This window comes from Sorex araneus, chromosome X, assembly GCF_027595985.1.
Source record: "Sorex araneus isolate mSorAra2 chromosome X, mSorAra2.pri, whole genome shotgun sequence".
In the NCBI taxonomy this organism is placed as follows: Eukaryota; Metazoa; Chordata; class Mammalia; order Eulipotyphla; family Soricidae; genus Sorex; species Sorex araneus.
The window spans coordinates 199,313,555-199,341,386 of NC_073313.1; the positions used below are offsets into that span (position 1 = coordinate 199,313,555).

The 27,832-nt window shown below is 35.1% G+C and overlaps 1 protein-coding gene across 1 annotated transcript in view; it reads right to left on the reverse strand.

Annotated features, from left to right (window-relative positions):
- SCN3A (sodium voltage-gated channel alpha subunit 3) overlaps positions 1–27,832 on the reverse strand; it is a 123,655-nt gene that overhangs the window by 86,185 nt on the left and 9,638 nt on the right. The window contains exons 2-3 of the mRNA XM_004601112.2: positions 7,484–7,800; positions 538–656 (exon numbers count right to left, since the gene is read on the reverse strand). Coding sequence (XP_004601169.2) covers positions 538–656; positions 7,484–7,750 — 386 coding nt within the window. The 5' untranslated portion in view covers positions 7,751–7,800. The remainder of the gene's footprint in view (positions 1–537; positions 657–7,483; positions 7,801–27,832) is intronic.

Consider the following 27,832-nt stretch of genomic DNA (forward strand, 5'->3'; position numbering starts at 1 on the left):
GGAGACGTTACTGGTGCCCGCTCCAGCAAATTGATGAGCAACGTGATGACAGTGACACAGTGATACCAACTGGCTACAGAGACACAAGGTGAGAACATAGGAAATCTTTTCTGAAAGAAGAGAAGATAAAGTCACAACATATATTTTAACGCATGAAAGCTTGAATATTTGCTAATATAAAATAATAACACTATCCACAATAAGTTTTGTTCTTCAACAGTGGCTATGTATGAACTAATTTAGGGCTACAAGAATATAAAAAGGTAGTTGCTCCCCTTATAACTGCATTTCCTTTTACTATCACAATCCTTTCATATTCCTTTCCCATTCACTATCATGGTTGCATCTGTACTTTTAGAATCACAAGTATCATGCAATATCTTATCATAAATATTAGAAAGCAAAGAGAATAGACCAAATAGATTAATGGAAACATTAATCTCAAAGGGTGTTTATAAATAGATATAAATCAATTATATTCTCTGTAAAATAAATAAGTAGGAATATAAATTAGACAGTTCATACAAAAAAGGATATGAATGTACCAAAATCTTAATAGCAATTTTTCTAACAGGGTTTAGCGGAGTTAAAATGTACAAGGCAGAGGTGGCACTGAATCGGAAAATTGCCTTCCCTTTATTCAATACTATAAAAGTCTGAAAAAGAAAATATAAGACAAAATTAGACATATGGATTATTAAAGTATTTACATACATGAAGAACTTTAGACCTAATTTGTTTGTTCAAAATTTTTTGTCTATTTGGCATACTCTACCAATAACAATATTAGATATTTCTCCCAAAAGTAGCATAAACTCACAACTAAAAATATGAGTCACCATTATCTAATCTGTCTCTAAGATCCCAATTTCCTGATAAAACTGATGGTCTTACAAAAAATTTTTTACAAAGTAAGGTAACATTAGGACTCAAATTCTCTTAAAGCTTACTATCTATCTGCAGCTCTGGGAACTTTCCTTTGCATACAATATCAAAATAATTTTTATAAAAATTTTGGCAAATAGTATAACTCCATTGTTCATGAAGGCTATCTTCCTTTTCGTAGTTGACATACTCAAAAACGTGTGAATAGCTGAACAGCCTGATTTTGTCAGATTCTATCAGCCAATTGGTAATACTGAGAAAGAATAATGTGATTGAGAATTCAAATTATCATATCATTCTAAAGGGCACTTCACAACTAAATTTCCTATGACTGTAAACCAATCATAACAACTTAGCTTTAATGCTAGATTACCCCATAATTACATACCACCTCTCTCTAGGATCATTTCTTATACTTTCCCATCAAAGTTAACTGTAATCCAGCTAATTCAAACTCCTTGCTTATTTCACTCATAGCTTGTTAGTTTCTTTCCCTGACTACAAAAATGAATGACATAGAATGCATGAAGCTGGAAGTCATCTAACATAAACCCCTTTTGTTTCAAGCCTTGACAATAAGATTTCACTTTCAATGAACCACTTTTATAACCAGAGATTCTTTGTCTTGTTTCCATATTGATATCCACTTGCAAAAAGTCACTATTATTTGGTGCCTGTTCAAGGACAAAAGAATATAATTTTTGGAGGACTCACAAGCACACTATGTTTTAACAATTTTTCAGTTCATTATAATATGTAATCAAAAGGCTGAAAATCCTTACATTCTGAGAGTGTCCTCAGCTCTCAAAATCACTTTATCCAGCCTGTTCATAAATCACAATACTTTCGGATCACTGCCTATTTGGCTTTATCAGTAAGTCTGAGTGTACACGTTGGCGTGTTGCTTGTAATTATAGTCAAGTAGTAATTTAAATGTAGCATTCATTCTATTGAGGACTAGGTTAAACATTTTTATAAATCATTTGAGTATAAAGAACCTATAATCTACATTCTTTCCAAATTTTCTTTACCATATTTAATAGCCTGGTTTACAAATAAGTACTTGTTTCAATTAAATGTAGGTTTACCTTTAAAATGTTATTGACCTTTAAGACATTTATTTTATGTATCCATTCACTTAATAATATGTTTTCCTTCTTAACTAAAGCCTATGTACCACATGTTTATGTTAACTGACAACATGCTCTGTTTGAATAGTTAGATAAAATTATATTATGATCATAAAGGACAGAGGAAACAATTACTCTGTACATTTTTTGGTATTCAGTAACATAGAGCCAAAGATTATTTAACCAATTATTTTTCATTAACTACAATTCATAACTTTGAACAAGTTAATGAAGAGGGCAAGTTGATTGTTCCTTACTGACAACAAGATTACTCACAATTGGCAATAAACACTGGAAAGACCGTAGTTGAAGTACACACATATTAAAGAATTTTATGGAATTTGAAGAATTAGATTATATAATACCAGTAAAACAATCTAGATAGCAGTAGCACTTAAAAGTTCACAATTATTTCAAGTCCTGTTGCTCATGTTTTAGGGAGGAACTTTCCTGAAAAAGCCATTGCAATCTGTAGCATTAGGTGAGGATTTTATTTGAAAAATCTCCAAGAGCAAGTGAATAGGAATGAACTGTTCAGTTCAACATGGATTCCTTTGTTTCTCTTGCAAGATTAGCCTTTGTGATAGTAACTGTATAAAATGGCACCCTGATGGGTATCTTCCTTGAATTTATAAATTCTGCAACAGAGAAGGTCTCAAAGAGAAAAATCCTAGTTTATTCTGGAGTAATCCACCTGACACAAAGCAAACCTTGAGTTCCAAATACATAAGGGATAGGCATGAAAGATAACTAGGCGATTAAGCACATGCCTAGCTATCATGGCCATGAGTTCAATATCCACTACTACTGGATGTGGTTGTGACTGATGTCACTCCCATCTCCAAAAGCACCACAAAGAGTGGCACCTATTTTAAAAAAGTAACAACAAAATGAGGATAATATATAAATTTTATGTGTGCTGGAAGCATTGTAAGAATGACATTTTAATTCTGGCGCTCTGATATCTTCAAGGGACATAGAACAGATAAAAATTACCTGAGAAGAGAATATATAATTGTAGAAGGGACATTTCAGAATCTTGTCACAAAGCAATGATACAACTTAAAAAATATCACTACTGCAAGTAAGTAATGAGTGTTTTAGCTAAAAAAATGTTAATCTATTTGCTGTCTTTTTCTCTTGCTTCTTTTTCCAAATAAATATATAACTTATAGGTTCACAAAATTTTTATTACTCAAAGTAAGATTTAGCTTTATATCTCTACATATAACTGCTTATACTTAGTATAACCGCATTAATTAGAAAATTCAAATAATCTCATCTATAAGTCCTCGACTCAACTAAATCTATGAGATGATGCAAGATAAGCTGGTAAAGTTTATGGGTTCACCAGTCTCTGGCTGAACCAGACACCTCTGGTGTGTCATCAGGATTGGGATGGACCAATTTCTTCTTTACCCTGCTAGATCACAGGCTGAAAACTCTGGGGCACCATCAAGAGTGGGATGGACCAAGTCTTTGCCCTTCTAAAGCCCTGGCAGCTGCATACCCACTCCACAACTACTGCTATGCCAAAGACCTAACTTCACTGCTTCATGACAAATCTCTGCAGAGGCCAAACCAACCAAATCTTGCACGTAAACTGATTTCAGGGTGAAAACTCTGGTGTCTTTTCAGAGTGTGGGCAAGCAGCCTTCTCCCATCCACCCTCCACCATCCTGCTTTCCTGCACCAAATGCCCCATACATCCGTGAGTCCCAGCAACCATACCTATATCCCACAGCCACCGCTATGTCAACTCACCCATTGGCCTGTTCTACACAAAAATTACTGGAAACACAAAAATTCCACAATACTAACATCCCAGTAGGAGAACACCAAATTAGATAGAAAAATAATCTAGTAGTCAACTGAACTCTTTGAACAAACATAATAACACAGAAGGTTCAACTAGCAACAAACAGCTTTGTAAAACCTCAGATAAGAACTTTATGACCCATGGTGAGATAATACAATTTTCAAAATTCTTCTTTCACTGAAATTGTTTTTTAATTATTCCATTAGCCATTAAGTTGTAATAGGAAATATAAAATAAATTATTTTGCACCTACAAAGGGGACAGGCTTGGCAGGCAATTAGGAAAATGGGGACAATGGTGGAGGGAAAATTGGACTGCTGGTGAATTGGTGTTAAAATATTTAATATCTATGACAATTGTATTATGAACTTTGTAAACCATAGTGTTTAAATAAAGCTTTAAAAACTTTAAAATGGAAATTCAAAAATTACACAATTATATATTAAATATTTTATTTACTATGTTAATTAACACTTCATATGATTTTATTTAGGGGTTAGTGGCTTTGACTTTGGAGTTATACTGCATGGATTTAAGTCCTGAACCCATGACCTTGGACAAGCTACTAATTCACTCTGGGATTTGCTTTACCAACATGAAATAAAGCTAACAGCACCCACCTTAATAGTTCTGTGAATGTAAAATTAGCTATGACTGTTAAGACATAAAACAGTGCCTTTAACAGTATTAATAGTGGGGCTGGAGAGATAGTACAGCAGGTTGAGCATTTGACACATTCACTGCTGACCCAGATTCAATCCTTAGCACCCCATATGGTCCCCTAGCACCATTAGAAGTGATGACTGAGTACAGAGCTAGGAGTACGCCCTGAGCACTTCTGGGAGTGGCCCCCTAAACCAAAATTAGTAAGTAAGATAAATAAAAGTATGCCAAAAAATGTTAACTATTTTTATTAATAATTGTTTTTAAATTATATTCTGGTTAGCCTAAATGCCATTACAATCATTGTGATGATACTCATTTTATTAAAGTGGGTATGTGAAATGCATCATTAATTAGTGTGTGGTAATAATATTTTACAGTTTAAAAATGTCTTTTATCTGTATTATTTCATACAAGTAACACAAGCTTCTTGTCATATTTTAAAACTAGAACTTCTGTCATTTCCTACCCAAATTCAAAAATTACCTTTTTTTCAATGGCAATAACTATAGACATGTGTGTATGTGTGTGTGTGTGTGTGTGTGTTTGTGTGTGTGTGTGTGTGTGTAATTTGTAATTTCAGTGTTACTCTGATCTGTACTCTGGGCTTACTCCTAGCTCTGTCCTCAGGGATCATTCCACACAGTGCTTTGGGGACCATATTGGCTGCTGGGGATTGAACCCAAGTCAGCGTATGTCCCTGGCCCCCTGTACTCACACTTTTTACTCCTGAGTCTTCATATTTACAGACACATGCAGACTACATTAAATAGACTTTCAAGATGTCTCCCAATATGGTTGTGGCCACTGTGATTAAATCAAAACCCAAGTTTGGTTTCCAGAGTAGAGATAATAAAAAGTGATACTATTAGGGAGAATTCTGTTTTCTAGTGCGGATTCACTTTAACCAAACTTGAAAGTCTGACACATAATATCTGAATATCTATTTATTTGTTTGTTTGCAATAATATATGATTGTCCCTTGGGCTGAAGTAGTTGCTATAGAATGACCAGTGTATAATTTCCTTTAGTCAGATCAATGGGAGAACAAATGACAAGTAAAACATTTTCTTTCCCCTGAGGATGGAGTTCAAACAAGTTAATGTAATCAAATAATGCAGATTTTAATGACATCTCAGCAGTCATTCAGTTTCCTCTCCCCAGTGACCTCTGGAATAAAAAACTTTCAATGCTAGTACTAAAGACTCAACTCCTCAGGAAAATGATGACATTTCTCTTTGCTATTCCCTGTTTTTTTTTTCACATAATTTTATCATTTTTTTTTAGCATACTTCTTTCTTGAAAGTATTCTTCTTAGTATGCCTTGATGCTATAGTTTACTGAAAAAAGTTTTTCCATTTCTTAGGGGATTTATAATTGTCATCACTTTATATTAACAGGGTAGCCAATTTTTAAAAAATATCTCTGTTGATTTTATAATAAAAACTTGAATAATTTATAGAAGTATATGTATTGATATTAAAGCTACCTTTTATGAAATTAATTAAAAGGAAAAATAAAATACCTATATAGCTTATTTCCATGACTTTAAAGTAATTAAAACCTTGCTATTCAAAGTGTGGCCCATGTAATAGCAACATTAAACTCACTCAAAGGCTTGCGAGAAGTGTACATTCTCACCCTAGATAAGTGGAATCTGAATTGTATTTTAATATTTCTTTTCTATTTTAAAAGAAGAGAGGCATACTTAGTATTACTTGGGGACCATGTAACACCAGAAATTGAGCCAAAACTTGGGACCTGATAAACAAACCACTCACTCCAGCACTTTGAGCTAACTCCATGTTCCATAGACTGTATTAACAACCATCTCAAGTGATATGTATGCAATGTAACTTTGAGATGACTCCATTAGAGCTCTAGCAAACAGAGTCAGTTCCATGACTGAAGAGATCATCATCACGTCCTTTAGCCAGTGCTGTCCAATAAAATTTAAATGTAGCCTGTTAGTCTTTTGAAAGGGACTGATTTATCTAATGAAGTAATTTACTAGCTTAATTAAAATCCTTAGCCATCAATTCATAGTGGTATTAATTTTAGTTTCCACATAGAGATGTTTTATTCTTATGATTATGAGATATAAATTTTGGTCATCAAACGCTAAAATACTTGAAACAGTTTATCACACTTTTTGTTTCTTATAAAAATTGCATAGTAGACTTCACTATAGAAATTAACTAATTCTCTATAGTTATTTTGACAGTAAGACACAGTTATAACTATAGATCTAAATCATATGCATATATATATTTATACCTTGAGAGGTTATATTTTTTGTTTTAGACAATTTTCCTCTTGGTAATGTTTTAACAATAAATTAGTGTTCCAGAATCTAGCCTTCCAAATTAAATAAAGCTAAGAAAAGTTTTCAATCAGACTCTCAGTTAGTGATCCACAAGATTAAACTGACTGACTGAAAGAAAATGCTTCTTAATATACAATATTTCTATAGGAAAACACTATGTATAAGATTACTCATATACCTACTAAAACACAAATCCATTATCAAGTCAGTAAAAACTGGAAAATGGGAAATACATCGTTTTATAGCTTTTCTTTTGCTTAGTTCTTAGTCTAATTCATCGTATAAGTACGTCAACAACAGATATTTCGCTTTGTTAGTGTCAGTTTTAATTATCTCTAAGTCAACTGCTGTCAAATTGTGTATATAAAACATGTTCATTTTTGAATTTCTGTTAATGTGTCTAAACTAGTTGCTTCGTATAATATTTCTATTTAAAACAGTGTCTATGAAAATATTGTGTTATATTTTATTATAAATATGTTTATAATACAAATGTATGAAAATAGAAACATATTGCAAAATCCTTAATAACAGAAAAATCACGAAGCAGTATTTACGTGAACCAGAGAAAAGTCTATTAAAGTTGAGGGTGTAGTTGTATCATGGAATGTATAAAATACCATTTAGCAATATTTTCAGAAGTATGAAATCGAACCTTACTTTCTTATTGATATAATATGGGTCCAGGTCCTCCAAGGGCTCTGACACCATCTCTGGAGGTATGTCTCCGTAAATAAAAGGAAGGTTTTTCCCAGCTTCCAAGTCACTGTTGGGCTTTGGTTTGTTCTCGTCGTCATTGTCTTGTTCTTTTTTAGTAGGCTTCTTGGCTTTCTCTTCTGCAGCTCGTTTTTCAATAGCAGCAAGAGATTCCCTAGTAAAAAGTCGGAAGCTTTCAGGTCCTGGGGGTACCAGCAGTGCCTGTGCCATCTTTTCATCCTGCACATTTAATTACGTTGAGCTTCTTGCATAAGAATTGCCTACAATAAAAAGTTTTTAATGAATGAGATTAGGAAAAAAATAAGAATTAAGAAATACAGACCAAATATCCCTAATGTTTCTTTGCACCCAGGGATTACTCTGGGCAAACTTGGAGGATCATATTGCTGCTGGTGATTGAACCTGTATTGACTGAGTGCAAGACAAAAACCCTACCTGCTGTACTGTTACTAGACCCCTTGCTTGTTTTATTATGTTTCTAAAAGTGTAAATAGTAAGTTGTGTCAAAATTTTAACTTGAAGCATCATAGTGTATAATTTCTAATTAGCCAAGTTTATAAGTTTATTCAACCCTGCACTAGGACCTTTGAGCCATGATATGTTGTAATATCTTTTTTAGTAAAATCAGAAATGTCAATAATATTTATCAATAAAAGTTGCTTATGACCGAGTATTTCTCTCCTTACTCCTTTCATAACATCTCACCATTCCTCCGATAAAGAATTATGCATGAGAATGCCATGGCAACATTCGTGTCTCATAAAATCTCTGGACACAAAGGAAGTTTAGCCTAGTTATACTGTCAGGTGATCCATCTTTGGCCACTCTTTCACCAAAATGTGATCATCAAAAGGGAAGCCAAAGCTTTTATTTCTCCATTTTGTTTTTGCACCTTGGGTACTGTTTAAGTATGTTCTGAAGCAATGCAGAATGTATTTTCTTTATTTTCCTATCTCTGTTTTTCAATTTTTCCAAGACAATTATTATACTCTTACTGAATTTGCTATTTGATATAGAGGTTAAAAGCATAAAATATGGAAATATACTCCCTCTAAATCCTGGTTTTATCACCTATGATTTGCATGAACTCTGCAATATGTAACCCTCTCACTATTTTAGTATTAATCTGTAAAATATGAATAATACGAGAATTCAACTCACATATTACTGTAAGGTAGAAAGGTCTTCATGTACATTCTTGTCTGATACTACAGTGATTGATCACTCTGAAATTTGACTAAAATATTTAGATTTTGTTGTTGTGCTTTCTATTTCCTGGTTTGATTTTTAAAATGTGATGTTTAACTGAGTGTTTAGGATAGGTTCTATATTCTACACACACACACAGACACACAGACATGGGGCGGGGGGAAGAAGGGACAGTTCATTATTGTATTTTGCACTATATTGGTGTTAGCCATCAGAACTAATTATCTTGACTTTCTCTGTCATTTCCTCTGTTGTGGTTTCAAGCATCTTCATCTTCACAATTTAAATTACTCTCCTTTAAATAAGATGTTTAATGACTGGTTCTACAACTGTCACAGAGCTTGAGAAATGGCCTAAGGAGAACACAGTACTGGGAAGCAGCACACATGCGTGTTACCTGGCTTGGAAAGGAAAGAAAGGAGGCAAGCAACTGTGGTGTGACCCTGTTCAACTTCCCAGAAGAAGAAAAACAACTCTCACTTTGGGAAATGTGACACAAAACTGTCAAAAATATAAGAAACCAATGGCATTTTTTGAAACATATGTTAACCTTTATTTTATTTTTTGTTATGCCAAAACGAAACATTAAAAATCAAGTAGAAATAGAACCAATAAAAATAAAAATACAATTGTGTACACCAGTCATCTTGTAGGATGATATATAAACACAGCATCAAAGTAATCATCAAAGTTATCTGTGACATTTTCCTATTCCCAACCACCCACACTGCCTCTGCCTCCGCACTTATTCTAGTCTCCATAGTAGTTTATCCCTAAGGAACCTTCCAATTCTTAGCAGTTCAGTGCACAGAAATTCTCAACTTACAGCTGATAAATGCTAGATCTTATAGTAATAAGAAAAATAATACAACTTATATTTTACATTGGGCTGGAGTGATAGCACGTCTGTAGGGTGTTTGCCTTGCACGTGGCCGACCAGGGTTCCATTCCTCCATTCCCTTGGAGAGCCCAGCAAGCTACCAAGAGTATCCCTCCCGCACAGCAGAACCTGGCAAACTACCTGTGGCGTATTCGATATGCCAAAAACAGTAACAATAAGTCTTAAGATGGAGACGTTACTGGTGCCCGCTTGAGCAAATCAATGAGCAACGGGATGACAGTGACAGTGATATTTTACATTAATAACAATTACTTTCTCTCTGAACCTTACAATGACAAACTGATAACTATAGCTTCTTTTTTATTAAGTTATTATATATTCTATTTTATGGAAATTTTAAAGGTAGATTATAAATTTTATAAAATTAATAACATATTTGTTAAAATATTGTGCCATTTCCCATATAAATTTTTAAGAGAAATTCTGATTTGTGGAATTACTTTGGAATTATTTTTTTAACTCCCTCACGTGGTATATGATTCAGAATGCTTAAAAGTTATTCTGCTACATAAAAAAATCAATCATAAGATAGTTTTTACTTTCTAAAGTTATTTTAGACAGCACAAAGTGGAATTAATGTTTTCAGTCACTTTATGTTAATTGCGATGATCACATTGTCAACCAAGCTCTAGGAAGTATGAAATAAATTTGCTTGTGCAGACTCAGTACCCAAAGATGTGTAATCCTCTTGTCTTTCATTATTCCTCATGAACTGAATGGAAAAGTTTCCTCAGAAAGTGCTTAATGCTGATGAAACAGCATGACAAATATCTTAAAATTCAATCATTTCAATGAAAATGAATGTTTTCTTAGGAGAAATGAAAGGTTATATTTATAATAAGCATTTAGTCAAACTGATTTAGGTTTTTAGTTGACAACAAAATAAAAACATGCAGAAATCTGAATCAGAGATCTGGCTTGTACTGAGTTAGTGACTATATATATATAGATAGATAGATATATATACATATATACATATATATCTATATATATCACTTAACCTTTCTCAACCAAATTGTTATTGAAATACCTGATTATATATGTGACTATAAATGTTTATAAACTTTTTTTATGTTTTTCTCACTTTATTTTGCTTTTTGTGTCACACCCAGCAATGCTCAGGGATTACTCCTGGCTTTGCACTCAGGAATAACTCCTAGCTGTGCTCAGAGGACCATGTGGGATCCTGGAATTGAATCCAGGTCAGCCGCATGCAAGGCAAATGCCCTACTTGCTATGCTATCACTCTAGTCCCCGTGAAAATTCTTATGTAGAAACATTTCAACATTCTTCATAGATTATATTCATTTCTCTAGTATTACATGCAATGAGTCACCATCACAAAATCATCAAAGTATATTTTAAAAAACATTTCTTTCACTTCTTCACATGTGAAGCGCTACACTAAAAAGTTCCAAAAGAAGTAAGGAAATATATCTGAAATTCCTAACTTGTGGTTCTATTGCCACAATCTTAAAAGATGGGCCAAAATGTCTCAGCTTTTTCCTCTCAAGTTGACCTAGTTTCTGTCCAAGACTTAGAAAGACTGAGACATTAACAACTAGAGTGAGCAGAACTTCCCCAAGGTTAACCTGCAGTGTTGCTGTTTAGAAACCTCTCATAATTCTTTGGCAGTTCTATTTTAATTCTTTTCCTCTTCTTTCCTGTTCTTTGTGAATTCATTATACATAGCTCTTACATAATTTTACATTCCTATTAGAGTAGAGTTTTAAAAATTAATTCTTACTGATGTATTGGTGTGGAATATATATTAGTAATGAATATATGTGCATAATATTTTATTAAAATACATCAAATTTAATATGCCAAATTCTATCCTGCCCTTGCAAGGATGAAAATGAAAGAAAAAAATATCTAAGATCATCTCATACCACTGAGAAGTGCATATATCAAAAAGACTGGAAACAATCAGTGTTGGTAAGAAAGGTGGTGAAAAGGAAACCTCTTGCACTATTGGTCGGAATGCTGTCTGGTTAAGTTTTATTGGCAAAAAGTATGGAGAATTCTCAGAAAGATATACTAATAGGGCAACTGGGGTTGGGGATTTAGTACAGCAGGTATGGAGCTGGCCTGACATTTGTCTGATTCTGAATCAATCCCTGGCACTCTATACGGTACCCCTAAATCCTGCTAGGAGTGACCCCTGAGTGCATTGATAGGGAATAAATCCTGAGTACCACTGGGCATGGCCAAAATACAAAACAAAACAAAAATTGTAGAGTTTCTATATGACCAGAGAATCCACTTTTGTTTTCTACCCACTACACATGATGACATGCTATACAGTTATAAGAAAAGATGAAATCTTGCAGTTCACTGCAATATGGATGGGTCAGGAAGGAATGATATGAGGCAGAATAAGTCAGAGGGAGGATGAAAAAACAGATGAGCTCACTCATCTATAGTAAATAGAGAAACAAAGAAAGGGAATAGACAGTATGGAACAATTACAAACACTTGGTCTTGGAATAAAGATTGAAATTATCAATCAGTTGCGAGAGAGTGAGGGGACTGAAATGGTGCACAAGACGTAGCATAAGGTGGTGGGTCTTAAACACTTTGGTGGTGGTGAGGTGCAGTAACTATGTACATCAAAGCCACTAGCATTAACAACATTAAAATTATGTTGTCTAAACTACAATAAAAATATTTTTTAATGAGCAGGGACAAAGACTTATAAAGGGGTTAAAGCTCTAGATTTTTATGGAACTGAACCTGACTTAATTCCCGACATTTTATGGTCCCTCAACTACCACCAGGCAAAGACCATTGAGCACAGATCTGAGACTAACCCCTAGCATTGCCTAGTGTGGTCCAAACCCTCATTCCACAAACAATAATCCCAGCAGATAATTCCTTTGATTAAAAATTAAAATGTTTGACCACAACACCCCAAAGGAGAGAGAGAACAAAAGGGAATGCCCTGGCACAGAGGCAGGGATGTGGTGGGGATCTTGGGAAGGATACTGGGATTGTTGTGAAGAATGGGCACTGGTGGAGGGATGGATACTTGATCATTGTATAATTGAAACGCATGCACGGAAATTTCTAAGTCTACAACTGTACCTCACTGTGATTCACTAATAAATTTTTTTAAAAAAAATGGATGGAAAGGGGCTGGAGCAATAGCACAGCGGGTAGGGCGTTTGCCTTGCACAAGGCCGACCCGGGTTCGAATCCCAGCATCCCATATGGTCCCCTGAGCACCGCCAGGAGTAATTCCTGAATGTAGAGCCAGGAGTAACCCCTGTGCATTGCCAGGTGTGACCCCCCAAAAACAATGGATGGAAAAAAATAAAACAACATGAAGCAAAATAAATAAATACATAAATAAATAAATAAATAAAAGGGCTTATTTGAGAAAAAATTAAAGTTCTTGAATGTTTATGAGCAAGCAAAGCAAAGAAAAATGCATTTCTTTATTAATATAATATATAATATGTAATATACAATACTATATGTAAATACTAGAGAATTTTAAATCTAGAAGGAATGTTATCATCTCCCAGGAGGAAATATCTATTAAGGAAACAACTCTGCTCTTAATGGCACTAGAAGTCCTGTGGTAGAGAAAGGTGTTACTCAAATAAAAATCATACAACCATGTACAGCTGATTACTGTCTGAGGGTCAATAAAATAAATATTTTTTTATTCTGACTAGTGGAGGGGACAGGATATGGTTTAAGGAAGTTTCCCTGATGAAGTGATGTTGGCTTCAGCTTGTATAGTAGTGGGAGACCCACTAGTTTGGGTGGTGCTAACTGAAGGAGCATGGCTAGGAAAATGTTGCTGTAGCTATGTTGGGCATAGAGTCAGCAATGCACAAGTTCAACAATTAGAAAGATGAAGGAAAGTCTGGAAGGAATACAAGTGGTTAATCATTGCTGGAGAAAAGCCTGGACAAGAAAGTCATGGCAAGAGAAAGGATTAGTAAATTAAATATGCTGTAGATCACCAAAGTCTGCTATAGCACTGAGGGCAAATCATAGGTGGAGAACAATATGAGCAATCTGAAGATTCAAATATGGGAAGTGAAAAAAAGGGCAGATAGGTACAGAATGAACCTGGGGTAACTATCTCAAAGTATTTTAGTTTCTTCATTTACTTCATATTGATTAGTTAAAATTTATTACCCATTTTTATATGGGGAAACAAACCTATGCATCCATATATACCAAGCTAAAAATCAGAATAGAAAATTAGAAAAGAATGACATGTATATTTACATACAATATAAATCTATATATAAAGCAGATTTTAGTAAAATTTACTGTATCATCCTAAATGAAGAGTGAAAATACTTAGCTTTTCATTTGGATTAATTTCCCATTATTGGAATACAGTTAACTACAGTTAAAGTTTCATGTCTGTGTCTGATTTCAATCTGTTTATATTTGATTTAAGTATATAGATAAAATAGCTGTGGTGTGTGTGTCTGTGTTTTGTAGGAAAAGGAAGCAATGTTTTAAATGCTTAATCAGGAATTATGAATTTATCTGACAAACACTGAAACTCTACAAATACTAGTTTCTTAGTTTTAATATCGTATCTAAAACCATATTAGTGAGCTATTGATTAATCATACTTTGGATGGATTTTGTACCATCACATGTGGATCATTTGAAAAATATAGGCACACAGCTATGCTGATTTGCAATTTTTGACAAATTATATTCTACAACATTTTTAAAAACCACATTTGTTAGTATCTCCCTTAATTTCAACAGAAAAACAGCAATGTATCAGGAGGCTGTCACTTTCCCAATGACAGGTAAAGGTTCTCCAAAATTCCAATTTCCACTTAAAAGCTTCCATTTTAACACTGACAATAAATGGTGTCATTTGCTTTTCCTGGAGTGACAGGCTCTTCCTCAGCTCAGTTTTGAGAGCATATATGGCAAATACCTGAATCTAAATAACCATAGTTTGTTTGTCGGTTCTTTCAAACAAAAATGGTGTTCCAGATTGAGGAGGATCGAGGGAGCATGGTGGTGGGGGGAGGAGTGACTTATTCAACTCCCCACTCACACAATCACACAAGTGCTTCCCCTGAGACACCACAGTGTTTCAGGATGCCCTCTGTAAATTTTCTTCCTATGATATTTCTGCATTAAATCTGACCCCCATAAACATGTGTTTTAAAATTTTGTATCCTAAACATGCATTTTGTATCAAAGACATAAAATTTTGTGTCATAATGCCTGCTAAGGCTTTAGTAGCTTTTAACCTGGTAACTTTTGCACTTGCATTGAAAATACCAAAGCAGGAAGAGGGGAAAAGAAGGTAAATGATATCTTGGTATTATCAGGAAAAGGGTAGACTTCTCCGCCCCTCCATCCCCAAAAGGCTCAGGAATCCCCAGTTGTCTGCAAGCCACACTTTGAGAACAGCTGCTGGAGAGGAAAGCAGATGGATACCGGGTCTCTAAAGGAGAGGGCAAGGGGATACAATTACAGCTCCTTTTAAGGGCACAGCCAAGGCAAGCAGAACAGATTCAAGAGCTGACTCTGCTCAGTTCTCACTGCTTGACCTTGAGCAAATTCTTTTTCATTCTTTCTCATCTTCAGGTTTTCTATCTGCATACTGGAGATAGGCAGGGTAACAGTGGCAAATACTTCCAACAATTAAGATGTCATTTAAATAGAAAAGTGTACCTGGAAGAAGATCAGAGATCTAGGGAGAAAACAAATAGTGGACAGAGGTTGTATTTGAGATAAACTAGGAGAGAGAAAATCAGTGACTTTTGTGAGGGACTTGATATAAAAGGTGAAGAATTCAGGGGTTAAGCTCATTCACAGGTTTCTGGCTTAAGCCACCAGTCCTCATTAACCTAACAGAGAAGTGAAGATGGTTTGTAGGGTATAGAAATAAATACCATTATTTGGATTTACTTAGTTTGAGATGCCTGTGAGACAACTGGATGTATATTTAAAATATAGGTCTGAGAATCAGAAAAGCCGCCTGGGCTGGGAAAATGATGACTAAGGAGTCGCTGTTTGAAACTGAAGCTAAGAATATGCACTGTATTGTCTAGGGGAGAAATGGAAGGATGAAGAAGCAGAGACTATTCCTGTGATCACAATTTTTGAGAGAGAGAACATAGAGAATATTTGAAAACTAAGTTAGGAACATTACATAGATGCCAAAAAGAGGAATTTTCAAGATGGTTAAAAAAAATAGACATAACTGGACTGGGCATTTAGTCCAAGCCCTGCCTCTGAAAGAAATGAGAATCAGGCCCAAAGAAGTTAAGTAATCTTTGCTGCAATATATGCTGGCAAAAATTTTGCTCTGAGAAAAGAATTTTCCACATTTTTTATTCTTGATGGATTTTCTCCTATTACAGCTGACACTTTTATCTTGAATTCGCTATTGTGTGATTTGATTTTAAAACCTAAGTTGTGTACAAATAAATAGACTTGTATAGCTCAATTCAATTTTCTGAGTTTACATATATGTACCCTGTGATACCAACATCATGTTCTGAAACCACAAGAAGGCAAATATACAATGTATATAAAATAAAATGTGTATAGTATTTCTTAATGATATGCTATGGCATCACAAAGAAAGTATTTTTATGTTTTTACTAGTCACATTTTAAAAGTGAGTTCTTATCTTGTCTCATCTCCAAAATAAGAATTTGGTAAATTGTGTTGGTTTAGAACCAATAGTATCAATAGTCTTTTCTTTCTCTCTATATAGGTTTTTTTAATGATTATATTACAGACAAAATCAATTAGTTCTAGTCTGTTCCCATAGAAACAAAATTAGGTCCAGGGCTATACATCTGTCAACTTCAAGAATGAAAAGTTGCCCTGTGTCAAACAACTTGAGGGATCAGGAAAAAAATTTCCATGATACATTTCATGTCCTTGATGAGACCAAGTTGTCAGGGAGAAATCATTTCATTACTCAAGAAGGGAAGCTGAGTGTTTTGGTGTCAACAAAAAGAACTATTATAGTAAAGACATCAAATATAAGGCAAAATGATTATATTGATTATCCTAGTTTAGAAACATCAACATTTTCTGAAACATCTTTTATTTTTGGTGAATGACTTTCTAGTACTTACAGAGGTAACAAAATATAATATTTTATTAAAGGAACACAAAGAGCACTAAGCACATTGCAAACTTTATACAGCTATATTTCTAAGAAGTGCTATGTCTCTCTCTTGAAGACAAATCAACATTATTGGTGCTATCACTAAATGCTCTCAAAATCATAATAAGTGTCTTCTTCCATATATCTAATAGTTTTAAGGCATATCTGTTTGGTGTGCTTACCTAATTAATAGGATAAAGTAATAATAATAGGTAAACTAATTTAATAGGTAAAGTAAGTTAAATTATTACTATGTTTTTGACATTATATAATGTAATTCATGTATTCAATTGTTATTTTAATCTTATGAGATCAAGACCATTATTTGTTCTATTTTGCAAATTGAAAAAAATCAAAGTGTAGGGAGGTTGATAAATCTATAACAATGATATCGCAATGCCATACAAAATGAAAATGTCAAATACAAATGAAATGTAATAAACACAAATTGTCCACATGTCATACTGGTTTATTTTATAATTGTTTTAACTAAGATATTCTATTTCTGTTTATCTCTATGTGGGCTCAATATGTATCTGGAATGAAAAAAATAGCTGAGTATAAAATTGTGTGCATGTCTGTGTTTAGATAATGTTTTCCTTTTGCATATAATAACATGATCTTAGAGAATTGTGTTCTCTGTAATTTTGTCCTTATTAGGTAACTCTATTCTTTAAGAGAGAGAAGTTCTACTAATAAGCTAAAATTTATAACAGACAAATCAACATTATTGATGCTATAGCTTCTATATTTTCCTATAGAATATTTACAAACAGGAATAACTTTGTGTTTTACATTTTTCAACATCATATGTCTTCAAACCTCTTACCAATTATTAGTTAAGGAATAGGTATTGATCTAATTCTGTTCAACAGTATATAAGGGTAGTTTTGCCTAATAAGTGCTTATAAATAATTCTTCATCCCTAAGGAGGAGACATAATTCTCTGTCCTCTGGACCTTATTGCTTTGTGTATGATTTATGTATGGCACTACTTCATTTAGTGGATAACTGGAAGAAATGTCATTTTGTGGGCAAAGCAGACACATTTGAGGGTGGTAGATCACAGAGAGTGCTTGATGGATTGCTCAGCTCTTGCATCCAAACAACCTCTTTATTACTTGTTCTGTTCAACAAACATCCTTCTTGATAAATGCAGTTTCAGACAGCACTTCTAGTTAGTTGCAGCTGACACACCAGGTAACTTATATTGGTTGTTGATTAAAAAAATGTGCCAATCCAAAAACCAGTTTATAATCAAAAGTGAATCCCATATTTGAAAGTCCTTTAGCCCCACACAAACAGGTGAACTATGGAACCAGTTACCCAATGAATGTAATAAATTACATACTTATATGTTTTATGCAATATGCAGGATGGGCATCTCTCTTTAAAAAGAACAAAACAATAGCTGTTTCATCTCTCTTATATTGATAACATTTGGCACCATTCCACTCCCTTAGGCCATCTCTAAGGCTATATGTGTTTGTCTCCTTGGAGGAACAAAATACTATAGGGTAAGGAAATCATCCTTCTGCCTTTTCAGCCCCATTTCATCCAAGAAAGCTGTCTATTAGAATAGAGTTTTGCTTCTTTTTCACACATATAAACTTATACCCACTAGTAGTTTAGGTAGCTGATATACTTACAACAACTTTTTTCTGGAAAGTCACAGGCCAGGCCACTTCTAGGAATTTGTTCTTACACTATCCTTAGAAGGTATTCTTTGGTTTTATTCAAGTCAGCCATTTTGCCACAAATCTTTGACAGATATCCCATTCCTGATGAACTTTTCTGTGACTTGGCATCAGCTTTCTTGGTACATAATCTGTATAGAATGGGAACTTAGATCATGTTAAGCCAGCATCTTTGGAATTTGCTCTGACGTTAGTGTTCTGGCTCCAGATTTGGATTTTTAAATCTTACTTACATTGAGAACTAAATCAATATAGCAAGATTGATGCAAAGAGTGTAGTCTTGTAGCTAAAAGGAGCACACCTGTTATTTTCAAGAGTTGACAGAACGAATACCACTACCACGATCCTGGAGTGGGGATAGGATCTCCTTCCTCATTTGCCCAGCAACTGTAATTACTTAATTCATTTGATTTTTCTGAAGGCTACTGAACTCCCGGCATCTTCCTTTTCTTTATCTTCTACTTCCTTCCCTCGGCTCTGCTTTTCTCTTCCCCATTTATTTCTTTTCTTCAAATAGAAAGACCAAACATGTAGACTAGTGGAAAGTGTGGTGCACTTTGATGGCATGGGTCATTAGGTCTCTTTCCTCTCTTACTAAAGGCCTATTTGATTGGTTGACTTAGATAAGATTAGAGAAAAACATATTGAAGAACCGAATTCTAAGAGAAAATTTTAGACAGGTGGTGAAAAGCCAGCATGCTAAGTCAAAGTTTAATATATACTTGTATATAAGTTATAATCTGATATCATATTGCTTTTAGCTGCAACAATTTCCAATGGACTAATTTAGTTCATTAATAATTATTTCAAAGAACAATAGATATAATTAAAAATCAGCAATTCACATTTAAATCAAATTTATTCCAATTTGTTTATAAGAGGGAATACATTTTATGACGTTGGTTCCAAATTCGGGGATGGGAGTGAGAATTTTTTTTATCCCACATACCTACAGGAAATAATAGTGATTTCTACATATGATTTCATGATACATATTTAGATCCCAAATTTCAAGTTGCATTCTATCTTAATAAAATTCCCACCACAGCTATCTTTAAGGGTAGTCCACGGTTTACAGATTTTCATGATATAAAATTGGATTACTTGAGCAAAGGAAAAGAGTTCTTTTAAGATCTTCAGAACTTCAGCTGGCATTAAAAAATCTTTTGGGCTACTCCCTACAGATGCTGATTTCTAGGTTAAATTTCTCTGAATATTTTGAAAAGATAATAATTTTTTAAAAAGTCTGGGAGAAGACCCAGAACTCTGGATTTTGAACAAGCTTCTAAAATAAATTTGGTGCAAATAGTACATAGAGTACATTTGAGAAAAGCTCCACTAAATGAAAAGAATAGAGGTTACTAGGAGTTATGAGATGGATATTTCATATGATCATGACTGTAATTTAGCTCTAATGCTCTCAGTAGGCTAAAAAATAAAAAGAAGGAACAGTACATTAGATCACAGGCTTTTACCTTAAGGGAAAAAATATCTTATGGTGAACTTAATGAAATACGGTTGCACATAATGATGTACTCCTGAAACATATGTAATTATATAATGCAACGTTGCTTCAATATATTTTAAAAGATGTTCATAAAAGACAAATTTTCTCTAAGAATTAAACTGAGGGAAGATATTTTTTCTTAGACGATAGCATAACAGAAACTAGGTAACATGCTCAACAGATGTCTTAAATTAAATTTCACAAAAGACTCATAAAAATTTAATCAAATAAGTCTTCTACTGATGGCTAAAATTAGTTAAACAGTGAATTCCATTTAGGAGGTGATGAGATAAGATGTTTCAGAAATTTTACTTTTAGATTATCTAAGCATTGTATCTGAAGATCTCTCCAAATGGCAAATGGACTGTTTTTTAAAATAATATTAACAAGATTATAACATTTTGAAAATTAAGAGAAAATTATTCACTCTAGAGATGATGAAGTGGTAACTCAAAATGCAAAACCTAGGCTTTATTCTGAAAAGAGGTTTCCCAGCCACGGAACATTGGAAAAAAACTACTTTAAATGTATATTTTCTTACCCAGCTTCTACTTCTATAATTAGACTTTTATAATCAGTCAACAATGAACTTTAACTGTTTATATTTTCTTTTATGTTATTTTATTTTTCCTGTCAATTTATTATTTCAATCTCCTAGATCAAAATGCTTTTTAAATTGCTTTCTGGCTCTGACCTCATTGTTTTTAATGATCATTTGACATCTTTATTCTTTAAATATTTTTTTCACCTTTTATGCTTTATTTCAATTCAATATGTCCTCCTTTATGTGACAAGATGACACACCTATTCCAGAATTTTCCAGACCAACACTTACCTAAGTCAAGATTAGGTTGTGAAACTCTGGGAACTCAGCAGTCTGTGCAAGGGCTAAAGTGACCCAAAGCTGCTCAATGAGAAGCTCAAAGGCTTTGCCAGCAGGTGCCTGGCAACATTTACCCACAGAAAAGGAGCAGCCTTTCATCTGAGTAGGAATGTTGGTTGGCTCCATAGTGTCTACAACCATCCCACTCTATTAGCTCCTCATATGCCTTTAATATGTGAAACCCCTACCAAGGAGGTAGTTTCAATGGCGGAATCACCAAGATTTATGAAGCAACATACTGAAAAGTCTCTCTAGAAAGTAAGTGATATACTTATTTTGAGGCCAGGAGTCTCAGAGTTAAATATGCATTCTAACAGTATGATTTTATTCATCCAGTTATTTGTTTGTTTTTTTCCTGGTGGTGCTCAGATATCACTCCTGACTCTGAATCAATCCTAGTGGTGCTCAGAGGATCATATGCACGGCAAATACTACCCACTGTGCTACCTATCCAGCCCTCTTAAGTCTGGTTTAACAAACTTTCTCATTTTTCTTTTCTTTAACTTTTATTATGCACAGATTTTTTTTAAAAAATTACTACTATTTTATATGAAGATGTAAGATCTAACAAAAAGTCAAACTCAGAAGCTGGAATGATAATATAGTGGATAAGACATTTTCCTTGAACGTAATCTCCTGAGCAACACCAGGAGTGATCCCTGAGCACAGTCAGGTATGGCCCCCAAACAAAACAAAACAAAACAACAAAAAAGTGAAATGCCTTTGCATTGTTTAAAAGATGAATTTTTCTTAATTAGAAATTCATCCTCCCTATATTATAAACCATGTTATCAGGATTCCTGTACTTAATGTATCCATGAAAATGAATGTCAAGAATTGAATTTGTATCTTTTTAAAAAAAAATTAGTATCGGTTTTAGTATCAGTTGTCATGAAGATGAAAAGGATCTTTCAGGCCTTGTAGTTTTGCCAACTGAAGTTTTAGTGGTGGTCCTTAAATTTTACTACCAGAATTATATGGTGGGGGCTTTCAGTTAAAACATACCTTGAGGAGTCCCATCTTATATTTCTGATAGATACACAAAGCCACTGATAAAAAACACATAATCCACTTCTACTGCTGGCTCAGGGATTACTCTTTACACGACGAGTTTATCCCATCCACAATTTTATGTCTTATTCAAAGTTGGGAATCAATGCGCCCAACATATTGCTCTCATTTTTTATGGCTTCTCAAAGATTTCCAAGGCTATTTCTCATGGTGCCCTCAGTCTCATTTGTTCTTTGATTTAATATCCTGTGGTGTAATTCCTCTAAACCTGGAACCTTGAAATGATTTATGAAATATTTTACCGAAGCCTGCAATAGCTTCTTAACAATCTCCCTGCTTCCAGCTTGACTTTCAGAGAGCCTATTTTCACCCCAGCAGTCAGAGTGATTCGGAGAAAATAGAAATCAAATTATGTCATTCGTCTGCCAAGATACCTCCAGGGGCGACACAGAAAAAAGGCCCCAATCCTCACCATCACCTACAAGGCTGATGATAAGATTCTCCAGTTGTCCAGCTAGAGTTATCTCTACTTTCACTCCACTGCAGCAATGCTGGCTTATGCCTGACCTCTACACCTGCCAAACACACACAGACTGTTCACTCCCTCAGGAATGTTCTTCTAAATAGCTGAATAATAACTTAACTCCCTCCTCTCCTTCAAGCCTTGGCCAAAGCTTTTCCTTATGAAAGGGATCTACAAAACTTTCCACAGCTCCATACCTAGTACTATTGATAAAGAGCTTATCAAATTACTAGATCCTATGTAGTTACTTTCAATGTTTATTCTTCGTTTTATTTCTCTACTAGATAGTAGGGAATTCTACTGGGATATTCACCGGGATATTCACCTCTTTTTTTTCCCTATTCTATTAATGAGAGCCTGGCAAGCTACCTGTGGTGTATTTGATATGCCAAAAACAGTAACACCAAATCTCAAAATGGAGATGTTACTGGTGCCTGCTTGAGCAAATCGATGAGCAACAGGATGACAGTGACAGTGACAGTTCTATTCATCCAAGTAACTGAAAGTGTGCATGGCATATAAAAGATGTCCAACAAACAGTGTTTGAGTAAAGCAATAGTTCATATTTTTTTCTAAAAAAATTACTTTTAGTTTGATTTACTATTTGGATATTTAGCCCTTCAGCCCTCTTTGGAAAGATGTGTATTCTATTTAATGTTTATAATAGAAAAATCTGGGGAATATCTAAAATTTCCTATATCGAATAGGATAAATAAACAAGGTAAATTAATTTTATAGCCATAAGGATGATAAAATATAAAAGAATGACAAAATTAAAATTCCCTAAGGAACCATATTTTCTTATAATGCAGTACTATTTAGTCTAGTTAAATATAAATTATTTTAAGGACATTATGTAAATATGCTAAGCTCACTTTAAAATAAAGCAAATAGAACATTTACTCAAATAATCCCTACTTCAAAATTAAGAGAAGCACCCAGGTGTCTGAGTTCTGAGATGCTGAGTGATGCAGCCATAAAATGAGATTAGATTTCAAATTTTATGTATAATCATAAAGCCATTTTTTTAAATTGGTGGGGGATTGCCTTTTCCTCTTTTGTTCTATTGTATCACTGTAGCACTGTTGTCCCCGTGTTCATCGATTTGCTAGAGCGGGTACCAGTAATGTCTCCATTGTGAGACTTATTGTTACTATTTTTGGCATATGGAATAGGCCATGGGTAGCTTGTGAGGCTCTGCCATGTGGGCAGGATACTCTCAGTAGGGATGGAGGAATTGAACACGGGTAGGCCGCATGCAAGGCAAACACCCTACCCGCTGTGCTATCGCTCCAGTCCTCTTTTGTTCTATTAGCAAAGATAAATAGTTTTTGAACCTCAAAAAATTTTTAAAGAAGATAATAATTGTAAGTGAGAGAATAAATTAAGTACTTAGGACATGCCAGATACTGATTAACTCATTCAATCTTACAATTAATAGTGAGATAAATATGATTAATAATCACATTTCATAGATAAAGGAAATATTATTTTCTAAGACTAATTTATTTAAGGTCCCAAGGCTAGTAAAAAATTGTTGGGGACTGCTCAGGACCCTGAACAAAAGAGGGCCCCGAAACTTTTACCCTGGACAAACCGGAAAATTCCATTACCAGCGTTTGCATAACCTGAGGCACAGGTGCCCTTGTGACAAAGGAAATAGCTAAACTCAAGAAGTAAAAGTAGCCCAGGGCAGTTAACCACGAGACCCCAAGAGCCCCCAAAAGCCCGTAAAGTAGAATGCCTTCCTTTACACTAAAAGCCTTGTACATTCTTCCTGACAGATGCTCCTGCCAGATAAACCCTTGTCTTCCCCTCCCCACTATTTCTCAACCGACTCTTGGAGAATGTTGTAAGCCCACCAAATAACACCCCGAACCTTTCCTTATTTGGTCTGAGAAGACACTTCCCTGATGATTGACAACTCATGTACCAATCCCCTGCTAAGAAAGGTATAAAACCAGCATGACTGCCAATAAAGGCGCTCTTGATCAGCACGTGTTGTATTGAGCCCCCTTTTACTAACCTCACCAGTTTTATTTTCAGATCGGGACCGCTCTTAGAACCCACCCAATTAGGAGCGTTTTCCACTGTTGTCTCTCCGCGGGCCGGAGAGATTTCGGGGGAACGCGCAAAAAAAGACACCCAATTTAGTGACATTTTTTTTTCGTAACAATAAGTAATTGAAGCCTCTGTAAAAATTATGTTTTTTTCCAATTTGCTCCTCCAACCTGATCATAAATCCTCTCCTGGGTCCTTTTATCTAATCAAATGGATCAATTTGCTATTATATCCTTCTAAGTCTAAGTTGTTGACCTCTGATTTTTGAAAACATTTCCTTTGCTAAAGCATTATTTCTACCAGTAATTGTCTGTTAAATTTCTTCTTGTACTCTAAGGCTTATCATAGCCAAAATCCAAGTCAGAAATGATTTTGCATTCATTTGTAGAAATATAGGATGGACACACTGTTTTAAAATTTTATATATCTGTAATTCTCTGGGGTTTTTTTGTGTGTGTCTTTTTGGAGGGTTACACCTGACTGATTCCTAGCTCTGTACTCAGAAATCACTCCTGGCAATGCTTAGGGTGGTGTCAGGATCAAACCAGGGTTGGCCACCTGTAAGGCAAATACCTCAACCCTCTTAATATCTCTCTAGCTCACTTCTGATCTTATTAAAGATATGCCTTATAGGGGCTGGAGCAATAGCACAGCAGGTAGGGTGTTTGTCTTGCAAGCAGCCGACCCAGGTTTGATTCCCAGCATGTCATATGGTCACCCAAGCACCACCAAGAATAATTCCTGAGTGCATGACCCAGGAGTAACCCCTGTGCATTACCGGATGTGACCTGAAAACAGAAAAAAAAAGATATACCTTATTGCTTTGACATTTACTATTAAATTTCATGAGGTTAAGAACTGAATTTATATCCTCCCTCAGTAAGCTGGATATTACTTTATATTTGTTGAATATAGTTTTCTAAAACAAGTAGAATAAATTCCCATTGAATGTGGTAGACATTTAACAGTTGAAATGTAGCTAGTGCAAAATTTTGGAATATTTGGCATGGGCTGGAGCGGAGGAGCGATAGCACAGCAGTAAGGTGTTTGCCTTGCACGCAGCTGACCTGAGTTCGATTCTTTCGTCCCTCTTGGAGAGCCCAGCAAGGTAGCGAGAGTATCTCACTCTCATGGCAGAGTCTGTGAAGCTACCTGTGGCATATTTGATATGCCAAAAACAGTAACAAGTCTCAAAATGGAGACGTTACTGGTGCCTGCTCAAGCAAATCAATGAGCTACGGGATGACAGTGACAGTGTGATGGAATATTTGGTATCTAGAGTTAAAATAAATTAAAGCATTAACAAAATGAATTTCATTTCTTTATTTTGATGCTTTCATATAGAACTGCGTTGCCTGCATTGCCCTCTGCAGGGTGTTTGATCCATGGGTCTAAGGTAGCAACTTTGAGTGCATTTGGGGCCTGCTTTTTGTTCATCAGCTTGAAGAAGTAGTTTTTTCAATGGGGAGCTTTTAATTTTTTTTCTGAAAAAGAGGCATTAGGCCAAATATATTTGGGACCCTCTAACCTAGTACATATGTTGGTCTCCTTATAACTTCCTCTCTACTCCAATTAATCAAGCCCCATGCACATTAGTAAGGGTATACTCTCTTATTTTTAAGGAAAAGGTGGAGGGGGGTGGGGTGAACTCTGCTATATTTATCTCTCTATTTTAGAGGATTAAACTGTTATTTTTTATTCATAGGGGTTTGGGCCAAGAAACACTATAGTAAAAAAGCTACTTTGCCCACAAGTAAATACACAGTGGAGCAGAATCATTGAAATCTGAAGATAACAGAATTAAAGGAAGCTTTTCCTTTTATGAAGCTAAATTAGCATCACGGCAAGCAGAGAAAGCAAACAGCCCTCACAGATCAGTAGCCAATCCCTGACCCATACTCCTACCATAACATCAATATTTCTTGAGTCATAATATGGTCGCCCCCGGCCTTGTTTCTTCTGTTGCTCCCTGGTACTGAGCTTTCAGCAGCTTCTTTCCAGGCAACCACAGACTGTTTACTGACTGGAATCAAAATGACAGCGCACTGTTTTCCCAACTGAGAGTTAAGAATCGATTGCCTTTTCCACTTGGCAACCTGAGGAAACTTTCTAACTAGGATCAGGAGGTACAACTTGTGCTCATTGAACATGGCAATGCTTACTTCTCTGCATCCCATCTACACGCATCCGTGATTTAAAATACAGAGGTCTGAGATTTACCTACGTCGGAGTCGAAATAGTCACTCAGCCTTCTGATCAGAGCTGGCGGTAAACACCACAGGCGCACAGGCTGATGTATGTGGGACTGAAGTTTGCTGTACTCTGATGCTTCCCCTGCTAGAACCCAGTCTTGTAAGAGGCCTTCTCTATTAAGCACAGCCCACAGACAGTTCCTATGCTGTGAAATCTGATGCCTGTGAAGTGGTCCTGTAGAAGACAGGGTAACAGAATGGGAAAGCATGCTCTACCTCATCTATAGAAACACAATTGTATGAAAACAAGAGTGAGAGAAAAGCAAAAGATATTTTGTTTTGTTTTAAGGTGAAAGCTGCAACTTAAGTAGCCTGTATTCTAGACTTTTTCTTTTTCATCACATGCTATGAAACACTGAACAATCAACATAGCCTTCTTGTAAGGAAGACTCCCTATTAGTGCTCAGGGAACCCTGGGGTGGAATTCAGTAGTTCTGTACCAAAATACAATTGGATAGTTCAACACTAGGGCTTGTTCATATGATGCTGGTCTAGCTCTGCAGTCAGCAGGCCTGAACATTAGAGATCTTGTTCACCTCTCTAAACAGAGGAGACACGAACTAGACTGTGTCATTTGTTCGTGTCTTTTTTCTCTCTACAACTCTAAATACAGTGTTCACTCTCTAGGACTCAGTACTGGGTGTTCCCCAATGTTCCCTCTCTTTGGGGAGAGAAAGATCAAACGGTTCAGCAATTGTATTATGCTCTGAACAAGGATCATTAAATACTAAACTCATGTAACTAAAGTAGACTGTGGTATGCCTCTATCCTCATTTCCAGAATGCTTCGGCTAATGATGTGCTTGACCAATCCTCACAAGCATACATTTAAACTTTTTTTTTTTAAATATCCATTACTAGAAATGCCTTGCATTGAGCTAAGTCAAAAAGCTGGTTGTTGAAATGAACTATCCCTCAAATCTTTTCTAAGATTTCTGTTCTGTGTCCATAATTTCTTTATTAAATGAAAATATCAACCATCTCATTGAGAAATCCACGGATCTTAGTTCAGGTTTCAGTGAAATACAAAGAGTCATTTGGATACTCTCCTCCTCCCTCTCCCCCCTCGCACACACACAAGACATGTTTTTCCTAGGATTTGAATTTAGGACTCAGATGC